This window comes from Meriones unguiculatus, chromosome 2, assembly GCF_030254825.1.
Source record: "Meriones unguiculatus strain TT.TT164.6M chromosome 2, Bangor_MerUng_6.1, whole genome shotgun sequence".
NCBI classification, from domain to species: Eukaryota; Metazoa; Chordata; class Mammalia; order Rodentia; family Muridae; genus Meriones; species Meriones unguiculatus.
This window is the reverse complement of record NC_083350.1, coordinates 92,582,334-92,598,797: the sequence shown is the minus strand read 5'-3', so window position 1 is coordinate 92,598,797 and position 16,464 is coordinate 92,582,334. Positions and strand designations below refer to the sequence as shown.

The following is a 16,464-nucleotide window of genomic DNA, read 5'->3' as shown; positions in this document are numbered from 1 at the left end:
GCACATGCAGCACGTGCAAAGGTCCTGTGGTGGCAGAGATCATGGTACTCTGGAGGAAATGCTCTGAAGTTATAGACCAGAGGTTGCTGGGGATGCTTCTGGGGAGCTGAGCAGAACAAGAGAATGCCTTGTCAGTGACGTTGGCTTTTAATTTAGGCGCAATGGGAAGCTTCTGTAGTGTTCTAAATACAAACTGTCGGTGACCAATGCAATGTAATCTGTCTCTGTAGGAGCAATGCAGTCATATACGTGGTCACTAACATACACAGTGACAACGGCTGCTGGGTCCCCAGCTGAGACCTCCCAACAACTACCCTGTATGAGGAGCACCCACATGCCTTCTTCCTCTGTCACACACAGGATACCAGTCTACTCCCACAGAGAGGAACACGGGTAGGTAATTCTGCAATGCTTGACGTTTCACTTCAGGATGGCTCAGATAGTAGTTTTTCCACAAGACACAGGCTGCCTTCTGGTTAGTCTGCATGCCTTATGCAGCGCCATTACCGTACAGAACTGCCTTGTGTGACCCCCATGATACGTGGGTGAAGGGGGGGAAGAAAGCGCTAATGGCCCTGAAGTCCCCGAACTTATGCAGCTGACAAACTGTGGAGCTCCAACTGAGCATGTCTTGCTCCAAATCCAGAGTTCCTCTCTCATGCTCCTCCCAGCAGTTCTCTGTGTAGCACTCTGCATACCTCGAAGCCTTATGAAATTTCACAGTCCCTTTGGCCTTGTCCCTTTGGCCTCCATCTAGAGGTGGTCTACTCCATGGAGGTCTCTCGGGGACTGCAGTGATGCCCCAGGGCTAGGGAGTCTTTTCAGCTTCCAAGCTCTGTCACCTGGATCATTTGTTTTGCCCATGTTGTGTGCAAACCTGGGTAGCGAACAATGCTGCTGTGATGGCCAGCCTGCACATCCATTCAGAAGCATGACCTGAATGTCAGCAGCCTTTGGTATCACGCTCTGACTATCAGGAGACACCAACTTCACTGTGTCTAATGAGCAGTGGCTTGAAAATACACTCTTGCCATTGAGGAGACCCACTGCCACACAGTGCAGGAAGCCTCACCTGCAAGCTGCTCACAGGCCTGCAGACTAGCTACAGCAGCCCCAAAGTAACTAGGGTACAGGGGCATCTAGGCAACTCCACACAGGTGGCCCAGCAGAAGGTAGAGAGCTTGAAGGTCTTGAAGGTGCTTACAGGCCTGTAGGTCAGTGCATCAGTGCATGCCCACAATCCCGATCCCCTGGCATCTCCACATTAGTCCTTGAATCGATTTCCCTATATAATTATAATACACTCTTAGAATTGTATTTCAGACTTTTTTTTTTTATTCTACCATGATGATAGAATAGAGACTCATGTGACCATGACCACAGGTCCAGTTCTTTGCCAGGAAGATGTTATGACAGATAGTCATGGTAGTAGCAGCCAGTATGCATGTTTGACCCTGTGTGCATGTGGTATTGCCCTCATATGAGTGGTCCCAGTACAACTCTGTGCATCATCTCACAGATGTAAGAAATAAGGCCGTGAGTAGCTCTAGATCAGATCACATTGTCAGAAAGTGGCTTGCCTCACCATGCAGTCCTTCCCTCAGGTCCTTCACCACCATTACCCAGCAGAAGTCTAAGGAATGCAGAAACACAAAGGCCAAAGCAATTTGTCTCCTCCTTGTTTGATTTCAGGATATACAAATGGGCTCTTAACAAAATGGGAGGAACAGTTTCCATCAGAGTAATGTTTTGATCAAATCTAGGTTCCATTCCCTGAACGCAAGCTTGCTAACAATGCTGAGGAAAAAGGAAAATCAGCCTGGGGTTTGAAATTCACCACAGCAAGGCCAACGGGGTAGTGACAGTAGGAATCAAGAAGAAAAAATGGAGGGGGGAGACAAAAAAGAGAAAAATAGATGAGGTTGATTTTATAAAAGTGTCAAACAGACTGTTCTTCTGTGTAGTGACTCACGCTATTCATTGTACTCGCTGCATTTTAGGTACACAGGAAGCTATAACTACGGGAGCTATGGCAACCAGCATCCTCACCCAATTCAGAGCCAGTATCCAGCCCTGCCTCATGACACAGCCATCTCTGGGCCACTCCACTACTCCCCTTACCACAGGAGCTCTGCACAGGTGAATGTGTGTAAGGGGAAGGGGCGGTCTTTGTTGGTTCAGAGTAGTTGGTGCCTAGTCAAGTCAACTAAACACAGTAAGTCCATTGTGTATGCCACCTGTAGGTCCCCAGCTCATTGCCCTCAAGTGAATGACCTACCTTGGGTGCTTGTGATCACGTGTCATCACTTTCCCTTATGGATTCATGCTGCTTAACTATTCTCTTAATTTCTTGACTCTCTGACTTCCCTGATGCCAGGATCCTGCCAGCTGTTTCTGTTGGACCTTTCTAGATAGCCACCTCACTCTGGGCCTCTGTTTCCTTCCCATCACTACCCTCATGGCATCAGTCAGGATTTCTACAGCATGATTCCTGGTCTCTTGGTTTTCCAGGTGTGTTGAAGTTTGGCCCACATGGAATCTTCTTAACCAGAAGCATCATAAAATGGACCCTCTCTTGACCCTATCAAACTGAGCAAACTGAGCTCCCTCTGGCCAGCCTGAGGTGGGGGAGTTGAGAAAGTACTTAGATTGCCTTTGTTGGACATTCTAGTTCTCTTAGACACTCCTTCGTGTTGTCCCAAGCATGAATGATTACGAACCAATTCCATTCAATTCTGTTTCTGTTTTGCTGAGACAGAGTCTCTCTTTACATAGCCCTGGCTGTCCTGGAACTCACTATGTAGATCAGGCTTAGCTCATGTCTTCATGGCTAATGTAGATAATAACAGGGCCTTCATTATGGTCTCTCATTCTAAAGTTTGCCCTAACTGGTCTTTTTGGGAGGAAAAATCACAAAAACAAAAAACAATAACAAAACCCTGACTCTGGCGCTATACTGCTGTCAGGGCCCAGTTCGTTTCCTCAGCTTACTTCTCGATATTCAGTTCCTTCCTGGCCAACCTACCCTCTATCCCTTAGAGCCACGGCAGCCATGCACAGTCCCACTGTGTGTGCTGCATGCACTATTTCCGCATCTGCAGACACTGTTCTCCAAGCTGAGGGTCTGCTTATTATCCGGACAACATCTTATGGGCTCATGGGTCTCCTGAGAGCATCCCACTCCTTCCACCAGGCCCTTGCCAAGTACCGGCCACTCTCTGAGCTTTCTCTTTCAGCCTTCCCACACCTTTTAAGCAGTGGCTTGTCTCTCTAACTCTGCAGAAGCCCCAAGCTCTTTCAAGGCAGAGATAAAGTCTATCCCCAGGTCATGGCACACAGAACCCATCAAAAAGATCAGTTGACTTCTCCCAGATGCTGCAGTATGCCAGACTCTGTCCTGAGCACTTTGCACACATTTGGGAAACCATAGTAGAAGAGAAAATGAGACACACAGGAACCTGTGCAGGGATTAGAACCCAGGAAGTGTGACTGCTTTCTGAGCTCGTGAGTGCCACCTTCTACTGCCTCTCAGATGTGAGTCTCGCTGTGCACTTTTGGGTGGATGGAAGTGGCTGTAAGCAGGACCAATGGTCGGGGGAGGCTAAGCCTACTTTGTCTGCTCAGAAGGTTGAGAAGCCACATGTGGTTTTTCTGTCAGAGAAGGAGAGCTCTCAGGACCCCCATGGGACAAGCATGAAAAGTGGCTGGTAAGGGCAGGTGCATTGAAGGGCAGGATGGCGGCTGTGTGGAGGCTGCATTGCATCAGCCAGCAGCACACAGATCAGCCTCCAAGGGAGTTACTGAAGAGAATGCATCCACAGTACAAAGGCGGCACTCGGGGTAAATAGGTATCTGTTTTTATTTCCATCTCAGTACCAAGAGAAGCCCTGGTTTAATCCCAAGACAAGCTAAGAAGTTGATTCTTCTACGTCATCACCTGGGGCATTCATTAGAGAACTCTCACTTTGGCACAGAGATGCCAGATCCTTAGGTGCTGCCTCTCCTGAGAGTAGAGTCTGTACTCTTTGCTGCAACTCTCCTAAATGAATGACTGAGTTGCTGCCTGAGTCACTCTCAGCACAGTCTAGGCACTCATTCATCACTGCTTACTTCCTTTCCTTCCTTTCCTTCCTTTCCTTCCTTCCTTTCCTTCCTTCCTTCCTTCCTTCCTTCCTTCCTTCCTTCCTTCCTTCCTTCCTTCCTTCCTTTCTTCTTCCTTCCTTCCTTCCTCCAAGTGGTTGCTGGGGCCCTGCTTTGTGCAAGCAGAGCTATGGCTTTCCATGAGTTTGGTAGGGGAGTGGACAGAAGCACCATGCCTCGGGGAGCATGCACTCCAGCTCAAGACCACATCACCAAGCCACTGCTTTTGGTCTTGTCTTTCTTCCTTCCTTACTGCTTCATGCTCCTGCCCCCAGGAAATATCAGGAGCTCCTTTTGGGGAGCGATATTTTAAAAACCACCACCGTAAAAAGAAGCCAAGTTCCTCTCAAAGCCCACAGAGACACTGCTGATTAAAGATAAGTCAGCAGTGTCCATGTTGGAAGCCACAACAGTGGCTTATCATTCAATAGCTGGTCTTATAGAAGAGACCAAGGAACTAAGCTATAATCAACAGAAAAGCCCTGTATATCTAGACAAGATCCCAGCCAGCTTCTCTGCTATCTATTCTTATGGCACTCAGACAAGGGCATTTGATACCCTGCTGTCTCCAGTGTGTACATGTGTGTGTGGTTCATGGTTTCGTTAGTCTCCATCTGTAAAGTGGGGTGAGGTAAATTACATATCTGCCCAGGTTGGTCGAGGTCGGTGTTAAAAATGCCCCACTCCTAGGTAAGGCCTGCCTGAAGACAAAGCATCTTTTGCTTCACTTCCCATTAACATTTAAGAAACTTATACCTCTAGGCACTTTGAAATGATGGGCCCGTTTGTTCCCATAACAACCTTGGGAAGACTGCGTCTATTTTCCCAGTTTTTAAAGATGAAGCAGCAGCCTCAGAAATCTGTGTGACCCATCCAGAAAAGCATACTTGAGCACAAGTTCTCCAACTCCCTGCTTTAGCCCCATGCCGGTGACCTAAACCCACTGTGTTGTGGGGACATCAAAGCCTAGAGATTGGCGTGAGTAGTCTTGCTAAATGTCCAGTTCTGAGACAAAAGACACATGTACATCCAAATTCTTTGATTTAAGGTTGAGTGTGCCAGGCTGAAACCCACTGTAGTGCTGAGGAATCTTAGCCTCTCAGAGCAAAGGTCAAGTAATTCTGATCCCTGCGAACGCGTAGCACACTTCACTAGAGAAGGTTCATGGGGATGAGGAAGAGGTTGGTCTCACCTGAAGAAAATCATGATTATACAGTGTTTTTAAAGAAATGTACTTGGTTCTTAGCACAAGAATGTCTGCAAGTCAAGACTGCAAGTTAATACTTGTAAAGCTGGCTTGAAAGAACCATACCTCTAAGGACTGAGAGTCACATGCATCCCAGCACTTATATCACCAAAAATAATGTGAATTCACTCACTTTCACATAGGATGTGTGCACGCTTGTTGAGAGTGCTTATTTGCACAGCATGTGCTTGTTTATGGACAACAAAAAGGTAGGCCTCCGGGCATTCCAGCCTGAGTTCTCAGAACTGCTCAATTAGTGGGAGAAATATTTGTGAGCCTCAGTAATACCTGGCCATGCAATCCTTTCCCTGTTAGTAACCATAAATACAAATAGAGGCCACAAGTCCTGTGATCAACCAGCGTCCATATGAATGTACTCAGCTGAGATGGGGAAGTATCTGAATGGCCCAAGGGCAGCATGAACAATGCAATCTTCATTTGTTTGGTTCCAACCAACCCAGAGCTAATGGTGCTACCAAATTTTCTTAGGGCACTTCACCTTGGGAAAGCATCTTGGACCAGAATAAGGAAACACACATACATACAACACACACTACACCACAGCGCACGTGCGTACACACACACACACACACACACACACACACAGTCAGCTAGAAAGACAGCCCAGTAAAGCGCTTTGCTTTGTAAGTTTGCTCTCTTAGAGCCTATGTAAAAGAAAGCTAGATGCAGTAGAAATGTGTTTATAACCCCAGTGCTGGGGAGACAGAGACACACAGATCTCTGGGGCTCACTAACCAGTCAGCCTATTTGGTAAGTTCCAGGCCAGTGAGAGACCCTGGCTCCAAAAAAAAGTAGCCAGCACTAAAGAAAAACACCCGAGGTTGTTCTCTGACTCCACATAAACATGTGCACACATGCAGACATGTGCCACATGTGTGTGTGTACATTTACATTCCAGTCAGCCTGAATATTGCAGAGCCTTTAAGTGCAGAGCTAATTTCCCTGGGTTCAAATCCTGAGTATGCCTTGAATTAGTTCTAAGCTTCAATTTATTTATCTGGAAGATGGAGATAAGTTATAATACCCATTTCACAGGGTGTGGTAGCTGTAGTCAGGTAGTTAAACAGGCCTGGTTCATAGTTAACACTATTTGCATTCATCATTCCCCTTTGTCACCCAGTTATAATAATGTTCTATTTTATGTAATTACACAATTAATGTCTGTTCTCCTCACTGAACTGGCTCTGTAGAATCAAGAACCAGGTCCACCTGCTCATACCCCCATACTCCCAGGACCCAGAACACAGCCTGGTCCTTAGTGTTTGCCCGGGATGTACTTGTCAGTGAAATGAATGATTCTTGTTTAAACACTAAGTTATTATGTGGCCTCAAGGAGGTCATTGCTCTCCTTGTAAAATAAACATTGGGACCCTCCAGTCAGGGCACTGAGGCTCTTGGGATCACTAATAGACCACAACCTTATGCCCCTCCAAAATGAAGAATGAAATGAGATGAAAACTTAAAACATGGGTTTCAAAGTGACTTCAAATCAATTCATTTTATTGATCTTGACCCTGAGAGCTCAGCAGATGTAGACTGTCTGACAAAGAGTTTGGGGAGCCATGGCCTATTTCAAAAAGAGACCAAGAGAAAACCTGCTGGGGGCAGCCACTGGCAGGTCTTGCATAGAGTGAGAGCTGCCTTTCATAGAAAAACCGTTTGTGGTCCTGACTCCACCACTTTTCACCCCTGCCCAAGTAGCAGACCATGTGGTGAGAGGCGAGGATAAAGGGCTCACTCTTCCCTTTCCATGTGCAGAAAAGTCAGCCCCTAGAGTAGGGAGCTGGTTCCCAAAATAGACTTCCTAACACAGTTCCAAAGAGGCCAGGAGTCAGTCACAACCAAGATGGACTTACGCCATAGCCTCTTGATGACTACTTTAAACACACACACGCACACAAACAAACAGAGAGAGAGAGAAAAGAGAGAGAGAGACAGACAGACAGACAGACAGAGGAGAGAGAGAGAGAGAAAGGACAGAAGGGTGTGTGTTAACAACACCCCTGTGTACTCTTTTCAAGAGGCGGTAACTAATGACTTATCTTGTCTTAAAATCAGCAGCAACAGCTTGTGATTTGATCCAGAGACTGGGGACTTCCTGTCATAGGCCCTCAACAAAAGTTGCTTTATTCTGCCCTGAGCTCTTGGTACCCCAGAGTTTGTACCCAGCATGCTTCAGGGCCTTGCATGCAGCCAGATGTGAAGTGTGAAAGGTGAGATGGATGCTACTGCACAGCCTCTGCCTCCTCCAGCAGACTACACAGAAGTCTTCACTGGTCACATTAATCATTAGGCCAAGGCAGCAGGCACTTCAGCTATCTTGCCTTCAATGGTCTCTTACACCAGGGGGGAAGAGAGTCACTGACTCATTTGCAATTAGCTGACCTAATGGGACAGAATTTTCCATGCTGGTAACAGAATTGTATTGTCACACTGGAGATATTTTGAGCCAGTCTCATTTCCAGGCAATTGCTCTTTTGAATCTATGACACAACCTCTGGGCACAGCTGTGCTGAAGGTCCTTGATGAGGCACAAAAACTACACTCTCTTGAGTTTGGTGGGAAGAGTTCCAAGTCCATACTGTGACATTTTACCTACTCAAGCCAAGGTCAGAGAGGACTGGGTCAGAACCAGCCAGCTTCCACTGGCTAGGTCAGCATTGTAAGGCCTAGCTCTGTAGAGGAGGAGGGAGTTTGATGAGGAAGAAGATGGACTGTGAAAGTGGTTTGGGAGTGGTAGATAGGCCACTCAGATAGGTCAGTAAGATTGGTATGGGAAAATTGCACCACCCAGATGTGGGCTTTTGTCATGCTTTGTGACACCAGATGTAGCTCCTATTTTCCCATTTCTACAATATGGGTCCAGAGTCCATGACACTAAAAAGGTTAGGAATTTCCCAGTGTATATACACCAAATGGGATTAGCACCTGTAAGGTGCCAGGCACTGAACCAAATTTTAGGGACATCCTGTGAACACAACAAAGCCACACATGGAACATCTGAATATAAGCTAGTGGGAAGAAACAGCTGCCAGGCAGGATAGAGATGGTGGGGCATTTGGCTTCTTGACTCTAAGGAGCTGAGAACTAAAGCATGGGGGAAAGGCAGGTGTGATGGTAACTGGGCAAAAGGGTAGTTTAAGAAGGAAAATGGAGGACCAGCTCAGTGTACCCCTAGATGAAAAGGGAGACCTCTAGGCCAGCAGGAGTCCAAAAGAGGGGCCCAGAATGACATGCATCCAGGTGGCTCACCTGGGAAAGCATTGGCGATATTTGTTATTATCATCTTGTTACTATACCTGGGATCTTAATTTTTTTTTCTTTCTGAGAAACTCCACTTACAGGTCTGAGGGCCCACCATCACTCCACTTGAACAGTGTCCTAGGACACTCATTCTGCACAGCACATGGGCCTGTGCCAATGTTGCAGAACTGATTTGGGATTATGAAAGCCTTGGCATGCTGTCTGCAGTCTCCTTGGCAACAGCACTTGGTCCTTCTCCCTGGAGTTCCCAGACACCTCCTACACCCTCTTTCTTAACTGTTCTTTTCTTGTGCAGCAGCTGTCCTTTGCTATGGAAGGCATGTGGTCCTACCCGAGGGAAAAGCTCTCTGTACTCCACCTGAGACCCCACTTTAGCACCGAGTAGCTAGCTCTCTTCATGTATTACAGCCCTACTGTCAGCTTCCTCCAGGATTCAGCTCCAAGAGGTAGAGGGGCTCCTTTGCCCACTTAGCCTCTGGGAAACAGCCATTGTTGTCAATAGCACTTCTGCTGTCTAGGTTTCAGCCTGTCTGTCTCCCTCACAGAAGGCATCCTCCCACATAATCCCTTGGGGCTCTACTCTCCAACTGTCAGGGAAGACAGATGGGGAGCCTAAGGATTCACACACTCTCTCCTCCTTGCCGCCCTTGTCATTCTTGCTCATTGGTTCCTGTTCTTGTTGGCCCTAAGCATAGCAGGGACATCTTAGTGCTGACTTAGCTCTTCCCTGTCCCCTCTCCTGATCATTCTAACAGGGCCTGTTTGCACAGCTGTCCTGACAGTGAAGAACATAAAAGAGGGCCCAGAGGCTCCTCTCTTATTCCCAATCTTTTCTACAGTTTCTTCCCTCCTTGTCTCTGCCAACACCTGTTCCTAGATCTGACTTGCCCCAAAGTACCTCTCCTGCCTTCGCCCCTTGTCTCTCCTTGACTCTTTTCTCTGTATTCAAACAGAGCCCAGGAATTTACCATTTCCTCCTTGCATATCCTCCAGAACTCCAGTGAATGTGAATCTAAAAGAAAGATGTTCTTTAAATGACAGACACTAATAATAACCTTTGAAGCCATTGGCTTGCTTCCTTTTCAAAAGCCTGCTTTTAGGCTGCGGTTCATGATTGAATTCAGCTATAAAATGCTATTTTTAATGTCACTGTGTTTTACCTGTTCTCTTGGGTTGATGGAATAAGACTTATCCCATCTCCACAGGTATAAATAAAACTCACACCCATGCAGCAATCACACTTAACTGGACACACTTGCTAGTATGTATACACAAAGGTACACCCACCATCACCACGACTACCCCCAGTATTCCCAGTTGGGGATGGTCCTCCCTTTGGATTTGGCTTCTCAGAATATTACAGATCTGAAGCACACAGGTTAGTCATTGCTTTGTGAGTGAAATACCAACCAGACTCTGGCTTTGAAAATCCCTATGACTCTCCAACTGACTAATTGCTTCCTTGGACTAAAGTTCACTTTTGCTCACTGGTTGCTTTCCATCAATTTCCATGAATAGTATTTTGAAATTTTTAGCTTAAATAAGATTGCTGTTGGGCGTGTGCAGCTTCAAGCTAACTTGAATTTTGTGGCCTTTCTTTCTCCTCCACAAGTACCCTTTTAATAGCCCCACTTCCAGGATGGAACCTTGCTTGATGAGCAGTACTCCCAGGCTGCATCCCACGCCAGTCACTCCCCGGTGGCCAGAGGTGCCAACAGCCAACGCGTGCTACACAAGCCCGTCTGTGCATTCCACGAGGTATGGAAACTCTAGTGACATGTACACACCCCTGACCACGCGCAGGAATTCTGAGTACGAGCACATGCAACACTTTCCTGGCTTTGCTTACATCAACGGAGAGGCCTCCACTGGATGGGCTAAGTGACTGCTTTCATAGAAATCCATATTTAATATTAATAATTAATAATAATAATAAACCCAATACCTACCCTCCAGAAGACTTTATCTCTATACATCATAATTCGCGGGCTGTTCCTAAGCATCCATTTTCCTAATGAACAAGAGGATGTTCAACATGGAATGAATAGACTTTAGTTCAGAAACAGGATTCACTAAAAGTCAGTGGGATCGGGTTCCCGTAGCCAAGCCAGACCTGACTGTTTCTACAGAGCACTATCTTGGGCAGGCCAATCTGTGCCTTTCCCCTCCATTCCGTGACCTTGCAAGGCAACCACTCCCTGCAGGGCACTTATGTTCTTGTTGACAAAGCTCTTTAGACCTGAAGGATGGATACTGGAGCCAGAATCTGGTCTGTGTTCTTGGATGGGCACATAATTTACCAAGAGCATCACCTTGCTACATGTTTGTCATCTCCAGTAGTTACCAGCCCTCAGACATTGTATCTGCATCCCTACTTCCTGGAGTCTCAGGGCAGAAAGGAAGTTCCTGGAAAGGCTAACCTCCCTGTTAACTCACCCTGCCATAGTACCTGCACTGTCCTGGAACGTAAGCCCTGTTTGGAGGGACCGAAGAGGCCTGCTGTATGTTGCCTTTATTTGATTGACGTCTGTGGGGATCAGTTCTTCTATGTACAAGGATTTGTCCTAAGTTTGCACAATGTCCTAAGTTTGCATCAGCAAAAGGCAGGGGAGGCTTTTAAGTTCTGTGAAAAAATGTGGATTTATGACATTAAGTACCATCCTCTGCTGTGTTATTTGTGAAGCTAGATGGGTCAAACTTTCACTTAGCGAGCACCAAGTGTGAAAACAACTGTCCTGGTTCCTTTCATAAAACTAGAATACTTTCCAACACTTTGCTAGAAAAAAAAAAAGTCAAAGCTGTGCCTTTGAGTCTATACTATACTGTGTATGTGTGGAAATAAAAATGTATTGTACTTTGGGAAAATTTTTTCGTAGGTATTTTTTTTTGTCAGATTTGTAGCTATTTGTGAGGTTTGTTAGCGATTAACATAGGTTTTCTGTCTGTATTATAAGATGCACCAAGCAATTATGGTGGAACTATTACCCTATGGGTAAGAGAGAAGTGGAAATATGACATCGGACGTCTTTGCAAATGTTCTGTAAATAAAATGTTTGATCACACCACCTTGTGTGATAATCATGTCTACAGCTAAAATTGAAATAGTTTTATCTGTACAGTTGTGCAAGATATGAATGGTTTCACACTCAAATAAAAAGTATTGAAATGACCAGCTTCTGCTTCTCATTTGCATTTGATATGCTGGTTGTGTGTCTATGATATAAATAATATTCTTAGATTCTTGGGGTCTAAGTGGGTAGAACAAAACTAAAAGGTCCTGCTGGGTGTGGTGGTCCGTAACTATAATTACAGCATGTAGGAGGCTGAGGGTGAAGAAGAGTAAATTCAAGGCCAGGCTGGGTCCTGTCTCAAAAAAATAAAAGCAAGCAAGCAAGCAAACAGAAGCCTTGTATGACTATATGGTTTTGTTTATTCAGTTTCCTATCAGCTTGTTATACAGTAATCATACAATTTGGATAGGCCCACACATCTTGTCCTGACTGATGATGATGGAAAGAGTATAGCACCTATAGACTGATGAAGGTTGTAGAGAACCTGTTCTACAAACTGGGATCTGCACTAAGTTTGCCTGATGGCTTCTCTCAGTAAAAGGCAAAAGCCTTTCAGCTCTTGCAAGGACTATTCTTCCTCAGTACCACATCAGGAGTTCCCCTGGTAGTACTCAGTTCATTATGTTTTAATGATCACTGGGCATGAAGCTATTTCAAGTGCATCACCTTAAATGAGAATAAACAGAGCAGTAACATTACTGCATATTAACAATTACTGAAAATTAATAAGAATTAAGTTCTTCTCTAGCATTTCAATCGGTGGCTGAAGAGAGTGGGATAAAGGCAAGAAGTGGTTTCGTTTTGCCCAAATGTTAGGAGCTAAGTGAGATTCAGAGGCGTAGATTTCTAGAAGCCAGCGCAGGAGTGACTGTGCTAACCCGAAGGTATGAGAATGTGACAATTTGAGCTGCATTTTGAAAGATTTTATTTTTAAAGCCCTTTTGTGCTATTACATAACATGTTTATACCTGGAAGATGATTTTAAGATAGAAATTATTTGTTATACCTAGCCTCCCCCTAAATATATTCGGCTGTATTATTCTGAAAAAAAAAAAAAAAAAAAAAAAAAAAAAAAGACCTAGATGTTGGATCTCATTCTCTCATAGCAAATTGGTTTGACCTTTTGTCTACAATGCATTAGCTTTATATGATGAAAGCAAGAGAGAGGATGAGGGAAAATTTGAATTTTGCCTGACCAGCCCTACTGTTTTCTCAGACTTCAAAGTGAATGCTGTAGAAATGACGCTGTGCTAAGTCTGACCTTTGTCTTAATGTGACTACAAAAGCAACCAACCAACCAAACAACCCCAACCCCTTCTCCCCCACCAAACCCCACAAAAAAAAAAAAAAAACAACAGCAAAAACCAAGTCATTATGAAATCACTTAGCAAGGTAACAAGATAAATAACACCCATTTATAAATAACAGCCACAAGCCCATTAGCTGCAGGGTTCTTTGGGTAAAAACTTGTCACCATTAACAAGAACCTAAGGTGAAGAACTAGAGAAGTGGCTCCATGACCTTTCCAATGAGCAAATATGTTTGGATGCCTTCACAACACAACCAGGAATGAGTGATGCCAGCAAAGAAAGTGGCTTGAGAAGAGGGCAAGTGGGCACAGGGTCCCCTCTCCAGCGTGCAGGCCACATGTCTCCAGGAGCTAAGGGTGCAGTCTGTGTTCCCAATTGTTCTAAAACCTTCACCTTAACAGATGGGAAGGCTCTGACTAGGAAAGGAAACAGCTGTTGGAGTCAGGACTCAAGGTACCCTCTCTTTCTGGCAGTTCCTCTCTAGTCACCAGAGTGGGAATGAGCAAGGCTGGCAGGTGGGAGTGGGGCCAGTCCCTTGTCAGAGAAAAACAGAAGAGTTTTGGCAATAGGACTTTTTCTTGAAAGGGCCTCTGATAGCTCGAGACTGGCCAACATCATGAACATCATCTAGGATGGCTCACTCATGTTGCAGGCCCGGGTCATCCTCAGCACTTGCCCTGCTGTGTCCTTTGCCAGGCCCCTAGTCACTCCAGATCCAGATAGAAGGGGGATGATGTGTGGCCCTTCAGAGACGGTAACCCATGCAAACCCAGCATGTTTGCTCTTGAATAAGCCCAACCACGGGTTACAGGCCCAGGTCATTAGGGTCACCACTGCTTCCCTGCTGTATGACCTTGGATGTATTACCTCTATGTTCTGGACCTAAAGTAGGCATGTTAAATTTCACTGAGGTTTCAGATCATAGTGCATATGCTGAAAGACCAAGGCCAGCAGATTTGGGTGAGGAGAAGAGACAGACAAGCTAGATTGGCAGCTGGGCAGTGATTCAAAGAGGCAGTCACAGGGAGAAGATACTGGTTTCTCCAGCTGGTGCCAACACACAGACTGGTCCATGCTTGCAAGCTCAGCTGATACATCTGCCAATCACTTCCAACCCTGAGACAGTCTCCGACCGTACCCACCCTCTCTTCTTCTCCCACCAGGAATCTTTTGCAATTTTCCCTCTGTTCAGAACTGGTTTGCTATCTGCCTTTAGATACATCAAAATGGCCACAGTGAAGCCAGAGATGGACAGGGAGCCTAAGGTCTCAGTTCCTCTCATTGGCAGATGGCAAGATTTTAAAGTATTAAACCCAGGGAAAGGGCTTGACGTAAAAGTGCTATTACAAGCAAAGAAATAAAGGAAGGCATCATCATGGGTCTCCTGAAGCCTATGAGGAAAGCCCTCTGACATTAAATGAGAATAGAGATTTCATATTGAGATCTGAACAAACACCTCAAATACGTAAATCACCAGAAGCTTGAAAACATAAAAGATGTATATTCTTATTGACGCGAAGCAGTGATGACGAAACGACAGGCTGCAGCAGGGACACTCCTGTTCTAGGAAGGATGTGACTTAGAGTGAAGGGTGGGGGTGGTGCTGTGACCCCACCATGAAGCGCTAAAATTCCGGGACCCATTTTACACGAGTTCTGGCCTTCCTTCCTTCCTTCCTTCCTTCCTTCCTTCCTTCCTTCCTTCCTTCCTTCTTCCTTTCTTTATTCCTACAGGGTTCCAGTGAATCCAGAAAGAAGAGCCATGAACTATGAAATGGGCACTTTGCTACAGCCTACACTAGTTTCTTTCCCTCTCTGCTGTGGCTTGGCCCTCCACACCAGCTCCCTGTCACTTTGCTTTATTCTTCTAACCTGGAACTTCTCAGCTTTGGTTCCTTGGCAGGCTCAGGCAGGCTAGACACTGTCTTTGGGGATTCCTCTTCTTCCTAGGGGGGTCAAAGCCTTTTGTACTCTGACAATCTCCTTGCTGAGATTTTTTCCTCATTCTCTTCCTGTACCTCAGAACCCTACCCCTAACCCTAACACCCCCACATTTTGCTGCTGCTGGTGTAGGTGGGGCAGAAGACGTGGGCCATGGAGTTCAGAGCTGTTGCTAGGAAAAGAGTGTAGGTGATGAGAGGTGGTGGGCAGGAGAAATAGGACTCTCCAGTCTTCCGCCTCCCTTTCTCATCATAAAGGCTTCAAGAGCTAACACCAGTTCTTTGAGATCTATTATTAAAAAAGAATCAGGTCTGACCATGACAGCGGGGTGAGAGAAATCAGCTTCAGAAACAGCTGTGTGGCCGAAGTATGGCATTTATAACAGTCTAATAGAAAAGCCAAGAAAAACTTAAAATAAGTTCATTCTCAAGAAACTGCCAAACTGTACCCTCTAAGGGTTGGTATTGAAGACCTTCTGGCACAAGCCTAACCTCTAAGAGAACTACCGTTGAAGCAGGCCTCTGCCTTGTTCTCCTCAGCTCACACTGAGTGGTTTCTGAGAGCTCTGAAACCCACCTACGCTATTGCTTGGGGTCTGCTAGGATCCAGGCACATCAGATACACTGTGTCCACCTCATATCAGCTCCATGACTGTCAGTGGCGCTTCAGTTTACACCCTTGTTCAAGGGCACACAGCTTACAGAGCCGTGCTGGGACCTGGACACTACCCCCAGGCCTATCCTTGCTCTTTCAGCCACAGCACACTGCCTCCTTCCTTCCTCCTTTTGTTCCCAAACCACCCTATTCTGTTGTACTCCCCTAAGCCGCTTTGCAGCTTTTAAATCAAGCTTGATGGAGGTACCGCAACCTACTGGGCTCCAACAGACGTTTAGGACTTCTGGGAACTTATGTTCATTAAAGGAAAGCAGTTTGGCTCTGGATCTTCCACCCAAGGTGACGCTGTCTAAGAAGGGCAGCTTTTCCTCTGTCACATCCCAAGAAATGCACGGCCAATACATGATCAAGGACCAAGATCTGGTTATTCTACAAAGAAATAGAAGAAAGGAAAATCAATAATAATGTTTTTTGTTTTTTGTTTTTTTTTTGTTTTTTGTTTTTTGTTTTAAAATCAGGTCTCAGGGGGATTTTTATTACCACATTGGGGGAAAAAAAAGCACCACAGGGAAGGAGCAATGAGCCAAGCATTCACTAGAATGAAGTCATTGGGGTGTGGGGGGACGTAGGAGAGGGCTTGGCTACCTCTTGCTGTTAAGGTCACTACCCTTTGACAGAGGTGGCCTCTGACCTCCACAACCCTACAATTCTATTTTGACTGATCCTGAAACCCATGAAATTCAGATGTAGGCCCTGTCCAGAAGTTGAGATAAAGCTGACTAATATGGGAAAAGCTCCCGGTATGTGCCCCCAGCTGAAAGGGGCTGGCAGTTCTTTGGCCAGGGATGCAATTTATT

At 45.8% G+C, this 16,464-nt stretch overlaps 1 protein-coding gene across 4 annotated transcripts in view; it reads left to right on the top strand.

Annotated features, from left to right (window-relative positions):
- The window catches only part of Rfx4 (regulatory factor X4), a 153,553-nt gene extending 141,712 nt beyond the window's left edge, over nucleotides 1-11,841 (top strand). For all 4 annotated transcript variants that reach the window (XM_060377831.1, XM_060377830.1, XM_060377833.1 and 1 more), the window contains exons 16-18: nucleotides 231-393; nucleotides 2,001-2,139; nucleotides 10,284-11,841. In XM_060377831.1, coding sequence (XP_060233814.1) covers nucleotides 231-393; nucleotides 2,001-2,139; nucleotides 10,284-10,556 — 575 coding nt within the window. In that variant the 3' untranslated portion in view covers nucleotides 10,557-11,841. The remainder of the gene's footprint in view (nucleotides 1-230; nucleotides 394-2,000; nucleotides 2,140-10,283) is intronic.
- The last annotated feature ends 4,623 nt before the right edge of the window (nucleotides 11,842-16,464 follow it).